At 42.6% G+C, this 19,147-nt stretch overlaps 1 protein-coding gene across 1 annotated transcript in view; it reads left to right on the top strand.

Annotated features, from left to right (window-relative positions):
* The window catches only part of TBC1D5 (TBC1 domain family member 5), a 745,630-nt gene that overhangs the window by 447,911 nt on the left and 278,572 nt on the right, over positions 1-19,147 (top strand). Inside the window, exons 13-14 of the mRNA XM_077268870.1 lie at positions 1,494-1,563; positions 14,218-14,390. Coding sequence (XP_077124985.1) covers positions 1,494-1,563; positions 14,218-14,390 — 243 coding nt within the window. The remainder of the gene's footprint in view (positions 1-1,493; positions 1,564-14,217; positions 14,391-19,147) is intronic.

Below are 19,147 nucleotides of genomic sequence, written 5' to 3'. Positions count from 1 at the left end.
ACAAAGAGTGCTGCGATAAGAAGAGGCTGCTCACTCTGCTGCCCACCCTGAATTTCAGATCTAATACTTGTGATACCAAGAGTGCTAAGGAAAGAAGGGACTGCTCACTCTGCTGCCCACCCTGCATTTCAGATCTAATACTTGTGATCCCAAGAGTGCTAAGGAAAGAAGAGACTGCTCACTCTGCTGCCCACCCTGCCTATCTGATCTAATACTAGAGATCCAAAGAGTGCTGAGGAAAGAAGAGGCTGCTCACACTGCTGTCCACCCTGAATTTTTGATCTAATACTGGATATACCAAGAGTGTTGAGGTACAAAGAGGCTGCTCACTCTGCTGTCCACCCTGAATTTCTGATCAAGTACTGTAGATACCAAGAGTGCTGAGGAAAGAAGAGGCTGCTCTCACTGCTGTCTAGCCTGTATATCTGAAGGACAATGGAATAGGTATCTCCATGTCACAGAAATGGAGCTTCCATCTGCACATGCTCACAAGCATTGCAGTTAACCATTAACATTCTAGGACAAATTTCTGTCGGTGTAACATGAATACGGCAATTTTAATTCTATAGTAATTACATCCTTAGACAAAACAATGGTGATTTTCTTATTCAATTTATTTAGGATTTTGCTTTGTTATTTAATAATTCTTTTCTGGAGAGCCCCTTTAATGAATGCCTACCTACAACTGTGTTATATAACAGAAGAATAACTGCCGTGTGACCTTTACTATTAGATTTCAGTTATGTTATTTTTTTTTTATGGCATTGTCCCTTGAAGCTATATGAGTTATATCCAAGACTTTATAAAATAAACAAAAAATGTATTTAAGCACTAAGGCAGGTAATTGCAACTTACCTGCCTGTTGTGCAGGAGGCCATACTTCCCGACACAGAGTGGTCACATACCACCCCTGCCAGCGATTCAGCTGCCTCTGCTGACACGACGGGGCGGGACTTCTGACATCGTTCTGATTGACAGACGGCTCCCCAAGTTAGGCAGCAAGGATCTGGCTATCAATCAGAATAATGTCTGAAGTCCTGTCGAAAGAGAAAGAAGCCTCTGCTCTTTAGAAGTGATGTCAGCAGAGGCTTCTGTATCACCGGCAGGAGCGGTCTGTCACTGATCTGTGCAAGGGAAGAACGACGGCGTGCACAACAGGCAGGTAAACTGCAATTACCTGCCTGTTAGTGCTTTAGGTACATCTTTTGTTTTATATAAAGTCACAGATAGAAATTAGATTTGTATACTAATGGCATAATTTTAACAACAGAAAAAGTTTTTTTGGGTAACTAAAAAAAAATGATTTTCACAAAATATTCTGTTATTAAATGGTGAATTTATCGCCGTGAGACGAATGATAAAACTCCCCATTATTCCATTTTTTTTGGCCCAGAGTGGTGCGTGTTGTACAATGTACATGTCTCTCTTGGTGCAGGTTGACCATATTGTTCAGCAGAGTTCTTGTTAATTACAAAGATTCTTACTTATTCTAGTGCCTTGTTTTCAAACCTTATGGGAAGCGCTGAGCCTTGGTTTTCCACATATGAACATGATTCTCGCAAGGTAAGATACAATCTTCAACACATTGGAAGGTCTCATTTGTATTTCTGTATTTTTTTATTATTGATTTTCTTTGTTTAATTGCTTAGCCCATACCATCATTTTCTTGCAGTTCAATTTAGTGGTAAGCCACAAGAAAAAAAGAACATAAGTTATTATTTTGAGATCTTTATAAACAGCATGTATTGTTAGTGCCTGGACTCCAGGCTAAAATTCTTGCTTTTCTCCAGAAGCAAATAAAAACATCAGTGTCACTTTAAAGGATATGAAAGCTAGAATTACACTGTTATAGGTCAGCATGAAGTTATTAACTATGCACACACATTGCCATAGGCAGATCCCTCATTAAAGATCCTAATAAAACATAACTTAAATTAATTTCACTAAACGGAAACAAATTGTTTTAAAACACACAGTGCTATGGGAGGGTATTATTTTCATATGAATCCTATAGGTCGGTATATAAGGTGCAGGGATATGCTCACTCTATATGTCCGATGCTGTGGAGGGGGAGGCACTAGTATTCCTCTTATGAATTGGCCGCTCGGTTAACTAGCATCCACCACATTCATATTTCATTGGAATCAAACTGATGCTGATTCTTTATATATTTGTTTGGTACTTATTTATTTACTAGATGGAGGCCCGATGCTATCGCATCGGAAGGGCAGTAATGTCATGATGGGGGCAGGCTTTGCAGCGTTGAGAATCACTCCCCCCTATGTGGTGACCCACCTATCCACTCTCTTTCCCCATGTGCTGACTTTTTCCGTCTGTGCTCTCTTGTTTGACCTGTCTACCCCATGTGCTATCCCCCTTGTCTGCTGTCTCTCTATTTCCTGTGCTGTGTTCTCCCCTCAAGTGCTGTCCTGTTTGAGTTGTCTCTTCCCTGTGCTCTGTCTCTCCCCCCCCCATTTGCTGTCTTCTCCTCTCATGTCATCTCTTCTTTGACCTGTGTACCCCATGTGCTCTCTTTTTCTCCACCACTGTGCTGTCTTCTTCCCTCGTGTGTGTGTGTGTGGTGCGTATGGCATATACATTGTGTGTGTGTGGTGCTACGGTGTTCTGCTCAAGAGGCTGGTACCACCAGCAGTTTCCATATTGAGACACCCATCACTTGGGTGTCCCAATATGGCGGTCGGTGAACTTCTGTCGCTTGGAATTCTGGGATCCGGACACATCTGGATGGAACAGGATGTGAAGACATTACAAGGTAAGTATATATTAAGATTGCATACTATTCACATTTCCTCTTGTTATCGCTCCTATATTAGCTTATATCAGAAACAGGATGAAATGGAAATAGTGTGCAATAAATGAATAGGCACCACCACGGCTGTGGACTGGTGCAAAATAATAGTAAGTGTGGACTGGGTCAAGTTATTGATGAAATCAGTTTAGGAAAGCCTGTTTTGGTCTTTTATTTTTGGACAGATCTGTAGGATGGTAGTGGGACGGATCTCTCCCTCCAGTCTGGATCTTACAAGTGTCCCATGGCCACGGCTTTCATTAAACCTGAGGTAAAGCTTTGGGTGTGTCAGTTTGTGTTTGGTTTTCACATGCAGCAGAACTAAAGGTGCTGTGGTTGTATGCCTGGCTGTGTGAAGGTAACACTGCTATGAAGAACTAAGCGAGTGGTGGGGAACTTCCACGACATCGTTTGCTGTTTGTCCCACGCAGATTCCCAAGAACCGCAGTGCTCAGGTGGCCAGCCCTTTAGTTGACACTGACACTGCGTGTACACAGCATTCACTACTGAATGCTGCATCTCATGGAATAAAGGGTTACGTCCTGCTTCAGGATGTACTTTGTGGGCGGACTCAGCGCATTCTACACTTCACACTCCAGTCCCACCGACGTCAACAGCAGAAGCCCCTGCCCCCCTGGGAATTATATATGACGCTAAAACCTCAAGTGATATATATAGACCGTAGCTCTTCCTCTGATGTATATATGCTCCAGCCACTCCTGTAATGTACAGTTATATGAAAAAGTTTGGGCACCCCTATTAATCTTAAGCTTAATGTTTTATAAAAATTGTTTTTTTTGCAACAGCTATTTCAGTTTCATATATCTAATAACTGTTGGACACAGTAATGTTTCTGCCTTGAAATGAGGTTTATTGCACTAACAGAAAATGTGCAATCTGCATTCAAACAAAATTTGACAGGTGCATAAGTATGGGCACCTCACCAGAAAAGTGACAGTAATATTTAGTAAATCCTCCTTTTGCAAAAATTACAGCCTCTAGTCGCTTCCTGTAGCTTTTAATGAGTTCCTGGATCCTGGATGAAGGTATTTTTGACCATTCCTCTTTACAAAACAATTCCAGTTCAGTTAAGTTTGATGGTCGCCGAGCATGGACAGCCCTCTTCAAATGATCCCACAGATGTTCAATGATATTCAAGTCTGGGGACTGGGATGGCCATTCCAGAACAGTGTAATTGTTCCTCTGCATGAATGCCTGAGTAGATTTGGAGCGGTGTTTTGGATCATTGTCTTGCTGAAAGATCCATCCCCTGCGTAACTTCAACTTTGTCACTGATTCATGAACATTATTGTCAAGAATCTGCTGATACTGAGGAATCCATGCTTCCCTCAACTTTAACAAGATTCCCGGTGCCGGCATTGGCCACACAGCCCCAAAGCATGATGGAACCTCCACCAAATTTTACTGTGGGTAGCAAGTGTTTTTCTTGGAATGCTGTGTTTTTTTGCCGCCATGCATAACGCTTTTTTGTATGACCAAACAACTCAATCTTGGTTTCATCAGTCCACAGGACCTTCTTCCAAAAAGAAATTGGCTTCTCCAAATGTGCTTTTGCATACCTCAGCCGACTCTGTTTGTGGCGTGCTTGCAGAAACGGCTTCTTTCGCATCACTCTCCCATACAGCTTCTCCTTGTGCAAAGTGCGTTGTATAGTTGACCGATGCACAGTGACACCATCTGCAGCAAGTTGATGCTGCAGCTCTCTGGAGGTGGTCTGAGGATTGTCCTTGACTGATCTCACCATTCTTCTTCTCTGCCTTTCTGATGTTTTTCTTGGCCTGCCACTTCTGGCCTTAACAAGAACTGTACCTGTGTTCTTCCATTTCCTTACTATGTTCCTCACAGTGGAAATTGATAGGTTAAATTTCTTAGACAGCTTTTTGTATCCTTCCCCTGAACAACTATGTTGAATAATCTTTGTTTTCAGATCATTTGACAGTTGTTTTGAGGAGCCCATGATGCCACTCTTCAGAGGAGATTCAAACAGGAGAACAACTTGCAAGTGGCCACTTTAAGTAGCTTTTCTCATGATTGCATACACCTGGCTATGAAGTTCAAAGCTCAATGAGGTTACAAAACAAAAAAAAGTGCTTTAGTAAGTCAGTAAAAAGTAGGTAGGAGTGTTTAAAACAAGAAAATTATAAGGGTGCCCATACTTATGCACCTGTCAAATTTTGTTTGAATGCAGATTGCACGTTTTCTGTTAGTACAATAAACCTCATTTCAAGGCAGAAACATTACTGTATCCAACAGTTATTAGATATATGAAATTTAAATAGCTGTTGCAAAAAAAAACAATTTTTATAAAACATTAAGCTTAAGATTAATAGGGGTGCCCAAACTTTTTCATATTACTGTATATATGCCCCCAGCCTTCCTCTAATTTATATATATCCCATCCTGTAATGTGTATATGCCCCCGGCCCCTCCTGTAATGTCTATATGTGCCCCGGCCCCTCTGTAATGTATACATTCCCCCCGACCCATCCTGTAATGTATATGTGCCCCTGGCCCCTCCTGTGATGTATGTGCCCCCAGACCAGCCACACACAAGCGTGAAACCAGCCTATGTCACGGAAAACTAAAGTTATTGCTCTTGAAAGAAGGCAAATGAAAAAGTTTAAAATTCCCTAGTCCTTAAATGCTTAGTGACTACTGCAGTCTCAGAACAATTCTAACTCCTTATGAAAAGCATCTTTAGTACTTATTAGAGCTCCATTTTTCTGTTATTCCCAGCTCGAAATGTGATACATAGGCAGACATCAGTTTATGGACTTATTTCACAGGAATCTTCCTCATGGTCAGTAGCTTCCCTTTCACTAATACAGTACTGTTGGGCTTGCGAGCTGCAACCTCCTTAGGCTACTTTCACACTAGCGTTAACTGCATTACGTCGCAAATCCGTTTTTTGCCGAAAAAACTGATGCGTCAAAAAAAGTGAAAAACGTATGCAAAGCATACAGCATTTCGATGGATCCGTCGCAAATCCGCTAAACGTTTCCGTCGAAAATACTGGATGCGTTGCATACGTTGCATACGTTTTTACCATCCGTTGCATCCGTTTTTACGACGGATCCGTTTTTAAAATAGGAGGCTCCCAAATTTGATTGGCTACTGGAAAATATGGAAAACTATATAGTTACTGTTTTTACAGCCCATCTTTGAGGGTTTTAGTTTTGTGGCAGCGATGGAAGGTGTTCTTGTGAGGATTGCTAGTTTGGTTACCGACGTTATCTTTGAGACGAATCGCCTGGATATCATAGTGCGGGAGAAGGAGGCGGCAGCGGAAAGACGTAGGATGCTTCTGCAGCAACGGAGACGGAGACGACTGTGGATTCATCCGATTAATGAACTACGGATGATGATAAAGGGATCCAAACCCTAACCCTACCCCTAACCTCACACCTAACCGTTTAATGAACATTTTCTGACAGTCATAGTGCCACGTATTTCAGTGCCACGTACTATAAATACTATAACTACGTGGTTATACGTGGCACTGAAATATCGTGGCACTTAAATACGTGGCACTTATATACGTGGCACTTATATACGTGGCACTTATATACGTGGCACTTATATACGTGGCATTTATATACGTGGCAATTAAATACGTGGCACTTATATACGTGGCACTTATATACGTGGCACTTATATAAGTGCCACGTATATAAGTGCCACGTATATACGTGGCCATATATGTGGGGTTGAAGGCCCAGGCCAGGTTTATATAGATTTGGGGGTGTCTGGCCAATTGGCAACAAAATCCAGCTTCTGAGCATGCTCAGTGTAAAAAAACGTATTGCAGCGCTGCATTGCGTCGTACGACGTGTCCCGACGCATCCGTCGCTCATAGGCTTCCATTGTAGCCAACGACACATGCCGCAGGATGCGTCGCAACACGTTTTTTAGGCGGAGACAAAAAACGCTACAAGCAACGTTTTTTGCCGATGACGTATCGCCAAATTTCGACGCATCCGTCGTAAAACGTACACGACGTATGTCAATCCGTCGCAATACGTCGCCAATACAAGTCTATGGGGAAAAAACGCATCCAGCAAAAACTTTTGCTGGATGCGTTTTTTCGAAAAAAAGACGTTTTGAGACGTAATGCAGTTAACGCTAGTGTGAAAGTAGCCTTATTCATATCTCACCAATGTTTCTATCAGGTAATCAGATGTCAAGTTAAAAAGCCCCTAGCTAGTCCAGATATTGATGTGTTTTTATCTCAAGCAGACCTGATGAATCTAATTAAGCCCTTTATAAGATAACACTTAATTTTCAAATATTTTCTCCTATGGGGGATTCTATTCAAGGGGTTGAATAATTCCGAATAGTTCATAAAAGTGATATTTTGTGTTGAACTTGAAGGAACACCTTGTTATTTTAGTTGTGATCAGCTACTTACATCGGTCTTGATTACATGGTTTATTGCGTATGAGCAGAATGTGTAAATTTAGCTAATATTCCTAATTTGCAATTGGGGGTTCAATAATTTTTGTTACAACTTTAAGTGTTCAATAACACTTCAGAAGAGAAATAAATTATGCCCTCATTTCAAGAAAGGGCTATTTTGACTTTTACACAATTTATAGAAACATCTTTCTTAATTTTTCTTAATTTTAAAACGTCTGTGACTTGTGATGTCTTCAGTCAACAGCCTCCAAACTTCTGTCCCTTACTTCATCTTTTGGACTTACTCAGTGGTCCTCCGCAGCCACCCACACAGACGGACATTTACTAGACCTGGTCTTCACCCGTCTCTGCTCTCTATCTAGCTTCACCACCTCCCCTCTATCCGACCACCATCTGCTCACTTTCTCATCCCTGTCCTTCTCCCGGTCACCCATGTCCAGCAACTTGCGCACCTCCGCGGATACCTTGCACACCTAGACGCCCACACACTCTCTGACTCTATCCTACCACTGGCATCCATATCCTCACTCCACGACACAGACAGTGCCGCTGCTTTCTACAATGCCCCTCTCGCATCAGCTATTGACACGGTTGCCCCTCTTGTTCATGGCAGAGTGCAACGTATCAATAGACAACCCTGGCACAATAACACCACTAAAAAGCTCCGGCAAGTGTCCAGGGTTGCAGAGCGGCATTGGAAGAAAACCCATTTGCAAGACAACTTCACTGCATTCAAACAGGCAACACTCGCTTTTAAATCTGCTCTCACCTCTGCTAAACAGGCCTACTTCACAACCCTCGTATCTTTCCTATCCTACAACCCCAAACAGTTATTCAAAACCTTTAGCTCCCTCCTCCGCCTCCCACTGCCCCCTCCAACCTCCCTCATCTCTGCTGTGGACTTTGCCACACACTTTAAAAATAAGATCGACCAAACAAGGCAAGTCTTCATTGTTCAACCACCACAACCCCTTTGTACACCAGACCAATGCCCAAACCCCATAACCTCCCTATCCAACATCACTGAAGGGGCGCTTAACTGTCTCCTCTCCAAATCGCACCTCACCACCTGTGTGCTCGACCCCATTCCATCCCACCTCCTCCCCAACCTCACCACCACTCTTATCCCATCCGTAACCCACTTCTTCAACCTTTCACTATCTTCTGGCACCTCCCTTTCTGCTTTCAAACATGCCACAATCACGCCTATGCTTAAAAAGCCAACCGTCAATCCAACTGCTATGTCCAGCTATCACCCAATATTGCTGCTCCCTTTCGCTTCCAAACTCCTGGAGCAGCACGTCCACGCTGAACTTTCCTCCTACCTCTCATCTAACTTGCTCTTTTCACAATCTACAATCTGGTTTCCGCCCCCATCACTCAACTGAGACAGCCCTGACCAAAATTACTAATGACCTACTTACAGCCAAAGCTAACAGACAGTACTCTGTACTCCTCCTTCTAGACCTGTCCTCTTATATTGACACAGTTGACCACTGCCTCCTACTACAGATCCTCTCCACTTTTGGCATCAAAGACCTCACCCTATCCTGGATCTCATACCTTTCCAACCGCACATTCAGCGTCTCCCACTCCCACACTACCTACTCATCCCACCCAATCTCTGTTGGAGTCCCCCAACGCTCTGTTCTAGGACCCCTACTCTTCTCAATCTATACACTTCGCCTGGGACAACTCATAAAGTCCCATGGTTTCCAGTACCACCTTTATGCTGATGACACTCAAATCTACCTTTCTGGCCCAGACGTCACCTCTCTGCTGCCTGAATCCCGGAGCGTCTTATCAGCCATATCCTCCTTCTTCTCCTCTCGCTTCCTCAAACTCAATGTGGACAAATCTGAACTCATCATCTTTCCTCCATCTCATAGATCTTCCTTACCTGACCTATCTATTGCAATTAACAACATCATGTTTTCCTCTGTACCTGAAGTCTGCTGCTTCAGAGTAACCCTTGACTCTGCCCTGTCCTTCAAACTGCACATCCAAGCTCTTTCTACCTCTTGTCGTCTCCAGCTCAAAAATATCTCTAGAATCCATCCTTTCCTCAACCGTCAATCTACTAAAATGCTTGTGCATGCCCTCATCGTCTCCCGCCTTGACTACTGCAACATACTTTTCTGTGGCCTCCCTGTTAACACCCTTGTACCTCTCCAGTCCATCCTTAACTCTGCTGCCCGACTAATTCATCTGTCTCCTCACTGCTCCTCCGCTTCCCCCCTCTGCAAATCTCTTCACTGGCTCCCATTCCCTCAGCATATCCAGTTCAAATTACTAATACCAACCTACAAAGCCATCCATAAGCTGTCTCCTCCTTGTATCTCTGAATTAATCTCCCGATATCTTCCCTCATGTAATCTCCGGTCCTCTTAAGACTTCCTTCTTTCCTCCACACTTATTCACTCCTCACCCAACTGCTTCCAAAACTTCTCCCGAATATCCCCCATCCTCTGGAATTCTTTGCCCCAACACGTCCGATTGTTTCCTTCACCACAATCCTGTAGAATGTAAGCTCGCAAGGGCAGGGTCCTCGCCCCTCTGTATCAGTCTGTGATTGTTAGTTTGCTTACTGTAAGTGATATCTGTAATTTGTATGTAACCCCTTCTCATGTACAGCACCATGGAATCAATGGTTCTGTATAAATAATAATAATAATGTCTTGAATGTGATCTAAAAGACAGTATGATGTAGTGTCTGCAGGTGTCCAGTGCACTAACTGGGATCCAGTTTTGGGCTCCACATTTTAAAAATGATGTTAGAAAGTTAGTCAGTTCATAGGCGGGAAACTAGAATATTACAAGGGGTAGAAGGCCCTCCCATAAGATGAGAGGTGGGAATCGTTGGTCTTGTTTAGTTTAGAAAAAGACGTCACAGAGGAGATCTCATTTATTTGTAAGTCACCCAAAATAGTGTCATTTATATTAATCGTATTCTTCGTCCATTGGTGACCACGTTTCCATCGTTTATAAAATATACAACAGACCTTCTTAGGAAACTGGAAGGGATAACAGTCGATGCAGATACCATCATAGCATGGATAGATGTGGAGGCCTTATATAGTAATATACCCCATAATGCTGGTTTATATGCCTTTAAGCATTTTCTAACATCAAGGGCCATTGAATGTGAGAGACATAATTCATTTGTGGTAACTCTTATGGAATTTTTCGTGACCCACAACTACTTCCTCTTCAATGGTAAGTACTTCCTCCAGGTCAGGAGAACTGCGATGTGGAGCCCTTGTGCCCCCCCGTATGCGAATATCTTCCTGGGCTGGTGGGAGGAAACCATTGTTTTAGGTGAGGAGGGAGATTGGGGGCAGCATCGTGTCATCCTGTTGTGGGCCAGGTATATACAGTGCCTACAAGTAGTATTCAACCCCCTGCAGATTTAGCAGGTTTACACATTTGGAATTAACTTGGCATTGTGACATTTGGACTGTAGATCAGCCTGGAAGTGTGAAATGCACTGCAGGAAAAAAGAATGTTATTTCTTTTTTTTTTTTTTTAAATTGGGAAAAGTTTTTTCAGAGGGTCATTTATTATTCAACCCCTCAACCCACCAGAATTCTGTTTGGTTCCCCTAAAGTATTAAGAAGTAGTTCAGGCACAAAGAACAATGAGCTTCACATGTTTGGATTAATTATCTCTTTTTCCAGCCTTTTCTGACTATTTAAGACCCTCCCCAAACTTGTGAACAGCACTCAAACATGGTCAACATGGGAAAGACAAAGGAGCATTCCAAGGCCATCAGAGACAAGATCGTGGAGGGTCACAAGGCTGGCAAGGGGTACAAAACCCTTTCCAAGGAGTTGGGCCTACCTGTCTCCACTGTTGGGAGCATCATCCGGAAGTGGAAGGCTTATGGAACTACTGTTAGCCTTCCATGGCCTGGACAGCCTTTGAAAGTTTCCTCCCATGCCGAGGCCAGGCTTGTCCGAAGAGTCAAGGCTAACCCAAGGACAACAAGGAAGGAGCTCCGGGAAGATCTCATGGCAGTGGGGACATTGGTTTCAGTCAATACCATAAGTAACGTACTCCACCACAATGGTCTCCGTTCCAGACGAGCCCGTAAGGTACCTTTACTTTCAAAGCGTCATGTCAAGGCTCGTCTACAGTTTGCTCATGATCACTTGGAGGACTCTGAGACTGACTGGTTCAAGGTTCTCTGGTCTGATGAGACCAAGATCGAGATCTTTGGTGCCAACCACACACGTGACGTTTGGAAACTGGATGGCACTGCATACGACCCCAAGAATACCATCCCTACAGTCAAGCATGGTGGTGGCAGCATCATGCTGTGGGGCTGTTTCTCAGCCAAGGGGCCTGGCCATCTGGTCCGCATCCATGGGAAGATGGATAGCACGGCCTACCTGGAGATTTTGGCCAAGAACCTCCACTCCTCCATCAAGGATCTTAAGATGGGTCGTCATTTCATCTTCCAACAAGACAACGACCCAAAGCACACAGCCAAGAAAACCAAGGCCTGGTTCAAGAGGCAAAAAATCAAGGTGTTGCAGTGGCCTAGTCAGTCTCCTGACCTTAACCCAATTGAAAACTTGTGGAAGGAGCTCAAGATTAAAGTCCACATGACACACCCAAAGAACCTAGATAACTTGGAGAAGATCTGCATGGAGGAGAGGGCCAAGATAACTCCAGAGACCTGTGCCGGCCTGATCGGGTCTTATAAAAGACGATTATTAGCTGTAATTGCAAACAAAGGTTATTCCACAAAATATTAAACCTTGGGGTTGAATAATAATTGACCCACACTTTTATGTTTAAAATTTATAAAAATTTAACTGAGCAACAAAACTTTTTGGTTTGTAAGATTTATGCATCTGTTAATAAATCCTGCTCTTGTTTGAAGTTTGAAGGCTCTAACTTATTTGCATCTTATTAAACCTGCTAAATCTGCAGGGGGTTGAATACTACTTTTAGGCACTGTAGATGACATTTTGATTCTATGGACGGCACTTTAGAGGAGTTTAAGAAGTTTGTGAATATTTTGAACATCAATGATATTGGCCTTCGTTTCACATCAGAATCAGATAGTATCCAGTTGCCTTTTTTGGACCTAGTTATTAGAAAAGATAAGGGGGGACATTTACGAACATCTACCCATCGTAAATCAGCGGCTACGAATATTTTATTAAGATGGGATTGTCATCACCTTATGACACTGAAAAGGGGAATACCTAAAGTAAAGGCCAATTCCTTCTCTGAGAAGAAATTGCTCCAGTCTGTCTGATTGCAAGAGTCAATCCTCTGACATGAAGAGGAGTTTTAGGGATAGGGGATACCCCAATTATATACTTGAACAAGCTTGCAACCATGCAGAGAGCCGTGATAGGAATTCCCTATTCCTAGGTGCTGAAAGAGCAGAGGAGAGGATTACCAGGGTGATAGGAACCTTTGATGATAAAAACAAACAGGTTTATTGTGTTCTAAAAAAAACATTGGGGTATATTACTATCAGAAGTTCTGTGATTGGATGAACCCAGGGAAAACCTTCTTAAGTGCTTCAACAGGGAAAACGCTTTACATTCGTGATTTTGCTAATTGCAAGACCGAAGGGCTGGTGTATATGCCTACTTGCACCTGTCCATTAAATTATGTGGTAAAGACAGCAAGAAAATTTAGGAGGGGGATCAGTGAACACCCTGGTGATATACGACATAAACATGGTGCTCTGATAGGAAGACATATTAGTGAAGCACACCATGGAAATATGCAGGAAATATCTTTTTGTGTGATGAGACAAAACATCAGAAAGGTGATCATAATAGATACTTAGGAAAGAAAGTGAGTTGATTTACAGTGGATTGTTTGTCTCGAAGGGGACTAATTGAACAATTGTCGTATGCACATTTTGGCCGAATAATATTGCACGCCCCACTTTTCAGTTTTTGAATTTCCACAAAAATTTAAATTAACCAATACATTTTGTTCAACTTCACAATTATGTTCCACTTGTTGATTCTTCACCAAAAATTTACATTTGGTATCTTTATGTTTGAAGCATGATATGTGGGAAAAGGTTGAAAAGTTCCTGGGGGCCAAATACTTTGGCAAGGCACTGTATCACACCAGACAAGATAGACTTATCCTAATCTATATCTATCCCTTCCTATTTTATGACTACCCATGACCTAAGATTATGTTTATAATTTATTAATGGTCTCTATTGGAGCCAGAGTATTAATATAACTGCAGTGTGGAGTGATGAAGTGTTTGCTTGATGCTTATGTGATTAGGATTAATTTGTCAAGCACTTTTCTGGATTCTGTCCTTATAGTAAGTATGAGACCATCAATTTAAACATGGGGATTTCAGATGGATGACGCTGCCTAGCTCAGATTTCATAGTGGAATGCATCAAAAATGCGCTGAATGTCCATCGGTAATGACATTTGTTAATGGAGCACTTTGTGATGTTGGAGCGTTCCATTATGGAGCACATTGGTTTCTGCGCTTGTGCGCCTGGTTCAGGTACATTCCAGTGTGGAGCACATAGACATCCGAGCAGGCGCCTAGGATCACCTTGACACTCCATGTGGGCAGTGTTTGTGAATCAGAGACTGCTAATACGTTGAAAGACTTCATTGCATTTTTGAGACGTTGATATATTAAATGGGTTGTCTGGAGTCCAGTGAAGTGCAGGTTACATTTAGCGACAAGGTGACATTTATCTACTTTATGCATCACCAAAGGAGCTTTAAAAAAAATGTAATATTGTAACTGAGTGAATATGAAATCCTTGGACGGTATTGTTCAATGTCTCTAGATTTCTTCATAGTTGAGGGCATTAGGAAGCTTCACTAACATTTTCCTACTAAAGAATTAATGGCCATGTACCTAGCATATACAGATAGACAATTAAGCAGCTGTCACAAGTTTGATGTTTCACAGAGCCTCCATTTATGGTAATCGTCTTGTTCCTTCTCACTGCAGGAGAAAGATGCAATGATTTCCACCATGCCATTTGCCAGACCTCAAGACATAGGACCTTCTATTGCTATTGTGACAAAGGTGAATCACATCCAAGACCAGTTATTGAAGAAACACGACATTGAGCTCTACATGCATCTCAACAGGCTGGAAATCGCTCCTCAGATCTACGGATTGTAAGTATAAAAAAACTCAGCTGACGGTTTTCATCTGGATGTGCCATGCAATATGTAGGTTGTGTAGCTAACATATTGTTCGTTGAAGGTTTATTGTCATCATTAAAAGTTCCAAAGCATATATGATAATGTTGGATTAGACGGGGTCCTAAGAAGGATCTCTGAAATGCTCCATCAGAATGGAGTGGTGGCGGACTTGCACACCAATAATTGCACATGGGACTGCAAGAGATACTAGAGTACAGCTCTTGGCTTTTTCCCCTTAATCTAGCACACAGAATAAATGGAGAGGTAGTGCACAGGTATGGCTGCGCTCTAATTCAACGAGGCATTTCAGGGTCACCACCAATGACTTTTAATGATGTGGATAGCCCTTTAAGTACTCTATTGATTTGAACCTTTTGATAGTTGCAAACATGAATTGATACCTAACTCCAAATCATGTTTCTGTAATCTACTAACAGTAGAATAGATCACATACTATTGATCAGCATTGCCCATTCATGTCTTCATGGGACTGAAATCTGGCCTGGCTTTTTTCTCCTGACTACTAGGCCGTACCAAGGTGCTCTGTCAAAAAGATAAAATGATGCATTGCATAACCAGGGCAGTCCATGTTCACAAGATTACTATTTGGTCAGTATTTTACCTCAGTATTTGTAAGCCAGACCCAGGAGCAGAGCAATCAGAGGAAAAGTGTAACAGAAACACGTCACCACTTCTATATTTATCACCCACTTACAAATACTGAGGTACAAACACTGACTAAATACTCGTGTCCATGTGTTCATAGTGTCAGGACTGAGCAGGGTGAGTTTACAACCTGATCAGCTTTGAGGGAGTGTCAGGGGAGTAACCAAAGTCTTAGAGACCAGAGGTCAGTTTTTGGGTCTGATCCCTTCCACCAACATATAACTCAAAAGCTTGATGATTACTTCCGTCCAAGACTGGTCTGTGCAGAAGGTAACGCACAAACATCTTGTGCCAATAGACCTGAAATGTAAAAGCTAAATTTAAAGTATGTGTTGTTATATACACTGCTCACAAAAATAAAGGGAACACTTAAACAACAGAATATGTCTCCAAGTAAATCAAACTTCTGTGAAATCAAGCTGTCCACTTAGGAAGCAACACTGTTTGACAATCAATTTCACATGCTGTTGTGCAAATGGAATAGACAACAGATGGAAATTATTGTCAATTATCAAGACACACTCAATAAAGGAGTGGTTCTGCAGGTGGGGACCGCAGACCACATCTCAGTACCAATGCTTTCTGGCTGATGTTTTTGGTCACTTTTGAATGTTGGTTGTGCTTTCACACTCGTGGTAGCATGAGATGGACTCTACAACCCACACAAATGTCTCAGGTAGTGCAGCTCATCCAGCATGGCACATCAATGCGAGCTGTGGCAAGAAGGTTTGCTGTGTCTGTCAACGTAGTGTCCAGAGGCTGGAGGTGCTACCAGGAGACAGGCCAGTACACCAGTAGACGTGGAGGGGGCCGTCGGAGGGCAACAACCCAGCTGCAGGACCGTTACCTCAGCCTTTGTGCCAGGAGGAGCACTGCCAGAGCCCTGCAAAATGTCCTCCAGCAGGCCACAAATGTGTGTGTGTCTGCACAAATGGTTAGAAACCGACTCCATGAGGATGGTCTGAGTGCCCGATGTCCACAGATGGGGGTTGTGCTCACAGCCCAACACCGTGCAGGACGCTTGGCATTTGCCACAGAACACCAGGATTGGCAAATTTTCCACTGGCGCCCTGTGCTCTTCACAGATGAAAGCAGGTTCACACTGAGCACATGTGACAGATGTGACAGACGTGACAGAGTCTGGAGACACCGTCGAGATTGATCTGCCTGCAACATCCTTCAGCATCACCGGTTTGGCAGTGGGTCAGTAATAGTGTGGGGTGGCATTTCTTTGGAGGGCCGCACAGCCCTCCATATGCTCACCAGAAGTAGCCTGACTGCCATTAGGTACCGAGATGAGATCCTCAGACCTCTTGTGAGACAATATGCAGGTGCGGTTGGCCCTGGGTTCCTCCTATTGCAGGACAATGCCAAACATCATGTGGCTGGAGTGTGTCAGCAGTTCCTGCAAGATAAAGGCATTGAAGCTATGGACTGGCCCACCTGTTCCCCAGATTTAAATCCAATTGAACACATCTGGGACATCATGTCTCACACCATCCACCAACATCACATTGCACCACAAACTGTCCAGTAGTTGGCGGATGCTTTAGTCCAGGTCTGGGAGGAGATCCCTCAGGAGACCGCCGCCTCATCAGGTGCATGCCCGCACATTGTAGGAAGGTCATACAGGCACATGGAGGCCACACACACTACTGAGCATCATTTCCTTGTCTTGAGGCATTTCCATTGAAGATGGATCAGCCTGTAATTGGATTTTCCACTTCGATTTTGAGTGGGATTCCAAATCCAGACCTCTATTGGGTAATAAATTTGATTTCCATTGATGAATTTTGAGTGATTTTGCTGTCAGCACATTCAGCTTTTTACCGAACGAAGCATTTAATGAGAATATTTCATTCATTCAGATCTACGATGTGTTATTTGAGTGTTCCCTTTATTTTTTTGAGCAGTGTGTTTTTTTAAATTAATACATTTTTATGATTTTTTATATATATATATATTTTTTATTCTAGTCTAAGCCTAGCGTTATCCCTTGCGTTAGCTTTAACCCTATTCCTAAAATTATTTCTAACCCTAGTTCTACTTCTAACCGTAGCCCTATTCTTAACCCTAATTAGAGTTAGAATAAGTATGTAAAATATAAAGGCAAAAGAAAAAAATGTCCAGCATCACCGAATCCTTGAAAAAAAGTTTTCTTTATTCACAAACTTAAACATGGAGGATACAAACTTCAGCACAAACCATATGGGTACAAATCTGGAGAAACGCGATGAGATTTGTACCCATATGGTTTGTGCTGAAGTTTGTATCCTCCATGTTTAAGTTTGTGAAAAAAGAAAACTTTTTTTCACGGATTCGGTGAAGCTGAACATTTTTTTCTTTTGGATTCTACACGCCTGGACACAGCGGGTCCGTGCTCCCGAAAACTCAGCTTATGCATCACGGGTGAGCTGGTTTATATTCCTTCTCTTCAAAATTTTAAGGCCCCTATTCATCAAAGCTTTTGCGCCAGCTTTGACTGCACTAACATTTTGTGACTTTTGTGTTCTCGTGCTGTTTTTGCTCAGCTTTGACAAAGTGGGTTGAGCTTTGGTGGGACAGGGGCATGTCAACACCTGCTCATCAAGGGTTGACATGCGCCAGGAGTAAGAGTTATAGTAAGGAGCATTCCATTTTTCGGATGTTCTGGATTGCGCCTCTTAATGAATCAGGAGTATCTGACCCCAGCACGCCGTCTCATCAAGACCTGAGTGAAACAGTCCAGTCTTAATAATCTGGGACATAGTTTATTATACCTTTTCCTGACTTTTTTTGTTAGTTTATTCATTTACGTAACACACTTTTTAAAAAAAATTTAAGACCGCTTCACCTGCAGGCCTTTGTCTCTCTTTCACAAAATTCCAAGTTATAGGAGAGGTATGGGAGAGAACAGTGGATACATCGTCAACTGAGTTGTTGCCTATGCAGATCATTGCAGTAGTGATTAGCTGCTGTTCTCTGCATAGGCAGCGACCGAAATGACAAAGCTCAAATTCTCAGCTTGAGAGCTTTGTAATATTAATTGCTGTCTATGCAGAGCACAGCTGCCGATAACAAAGTAATCTCAACTGCTGCACTCAGACTAGGAAACTGTGGCACAGACCTACATATCAAAGCATTCTCTAACCATCTAGTTTGTTGGGCACTCACTGCGCTCTAAGAAGAATCTGCTCTGGAGAACGGAGAGAAAAATTTGCGCCACAATGCTAAATCAAAAGACTAGTACTATGCTTCAATTACAGTACTTTGATTAATATTAACCCTTGGCTTTAACACCTGTGTATTAGGTGCACTTATTAGTTCACTTGAAGAGTGAGAGTTTCCGGTGTCTTCTAATACATTTCCAAACAGAGCTGCAATATATGTAGCAAGACAGGAAGGAAGAATTGGCATCTTCTAATGGGCATGGGAATTCACACTGTAAAATAGCCTGAGCTGTTCAGGTTGTATGCCACTATGATTTATTACCAGGTCTTCAGTGCTCCTTAATGGATATTATTGATGAAAAATAAGTCTGCTATTATTAGAGAGAACTTACTGCAAGCCGGCTGTAGGTATTAGCCTTATGGCGGTTGCATCCTGATTTTTAGATTTAGGTGAGTAAGTAGTATTTCTACTCCCAGTGATTGCTGATAAACCTCCTAGGACACCAGAGTTGCACATTTCACGTGTAATTTTCGCTGACATCTTCAGTGTTACTTGCTCAGATGAAGGTATTAATTTATATTTTTAAGAGGACCTGTCAGCTCCCCTGACTTGTCTGTCTTGGTAAATATGTGTATTCTCCATAAAAACCCAATAATTGGACATCTTTTCCTAAAAGTCTACATTTTGCGGTTCCTCTGCTAATTTTCTTTAAAACTCAGAATAATCAGACTCATTTGTCAATTTATTCATCCTTGTCAAATGGGTGTGTCCTTACACACTGATGGTATCACCAGTAGTGATGAGCGCAAGTGCTCGCTACTCGAGTCTGCATCGGGTGCTCGGGGACGCACAGAGTATCGCGGGTGCTCGAGTGACATGTTCGAGTCCTCATTCCACATGTTTAGCGGCTGTTA

The sequence above is a fragment of the Ranitomeya variabilis genome, chromosome 6, assembly GCF_051348905.1.
Source record: "Ranitomeya variabilis isolate aRanVar5 chromosome 6, aRanVar5.hap1, whole genome shotgun sequence".
NCBI classification, from domain to species: domain Eukaryota; kingdom Metazoa; phylum Chordata; class Amphibia; order Anura; family Dendrobatidae; genus Ranitomeya; species Ranitomeya variabilis.
This window is presented reverse-complemented; position numbering and strand designations above follow the sequence as displayed.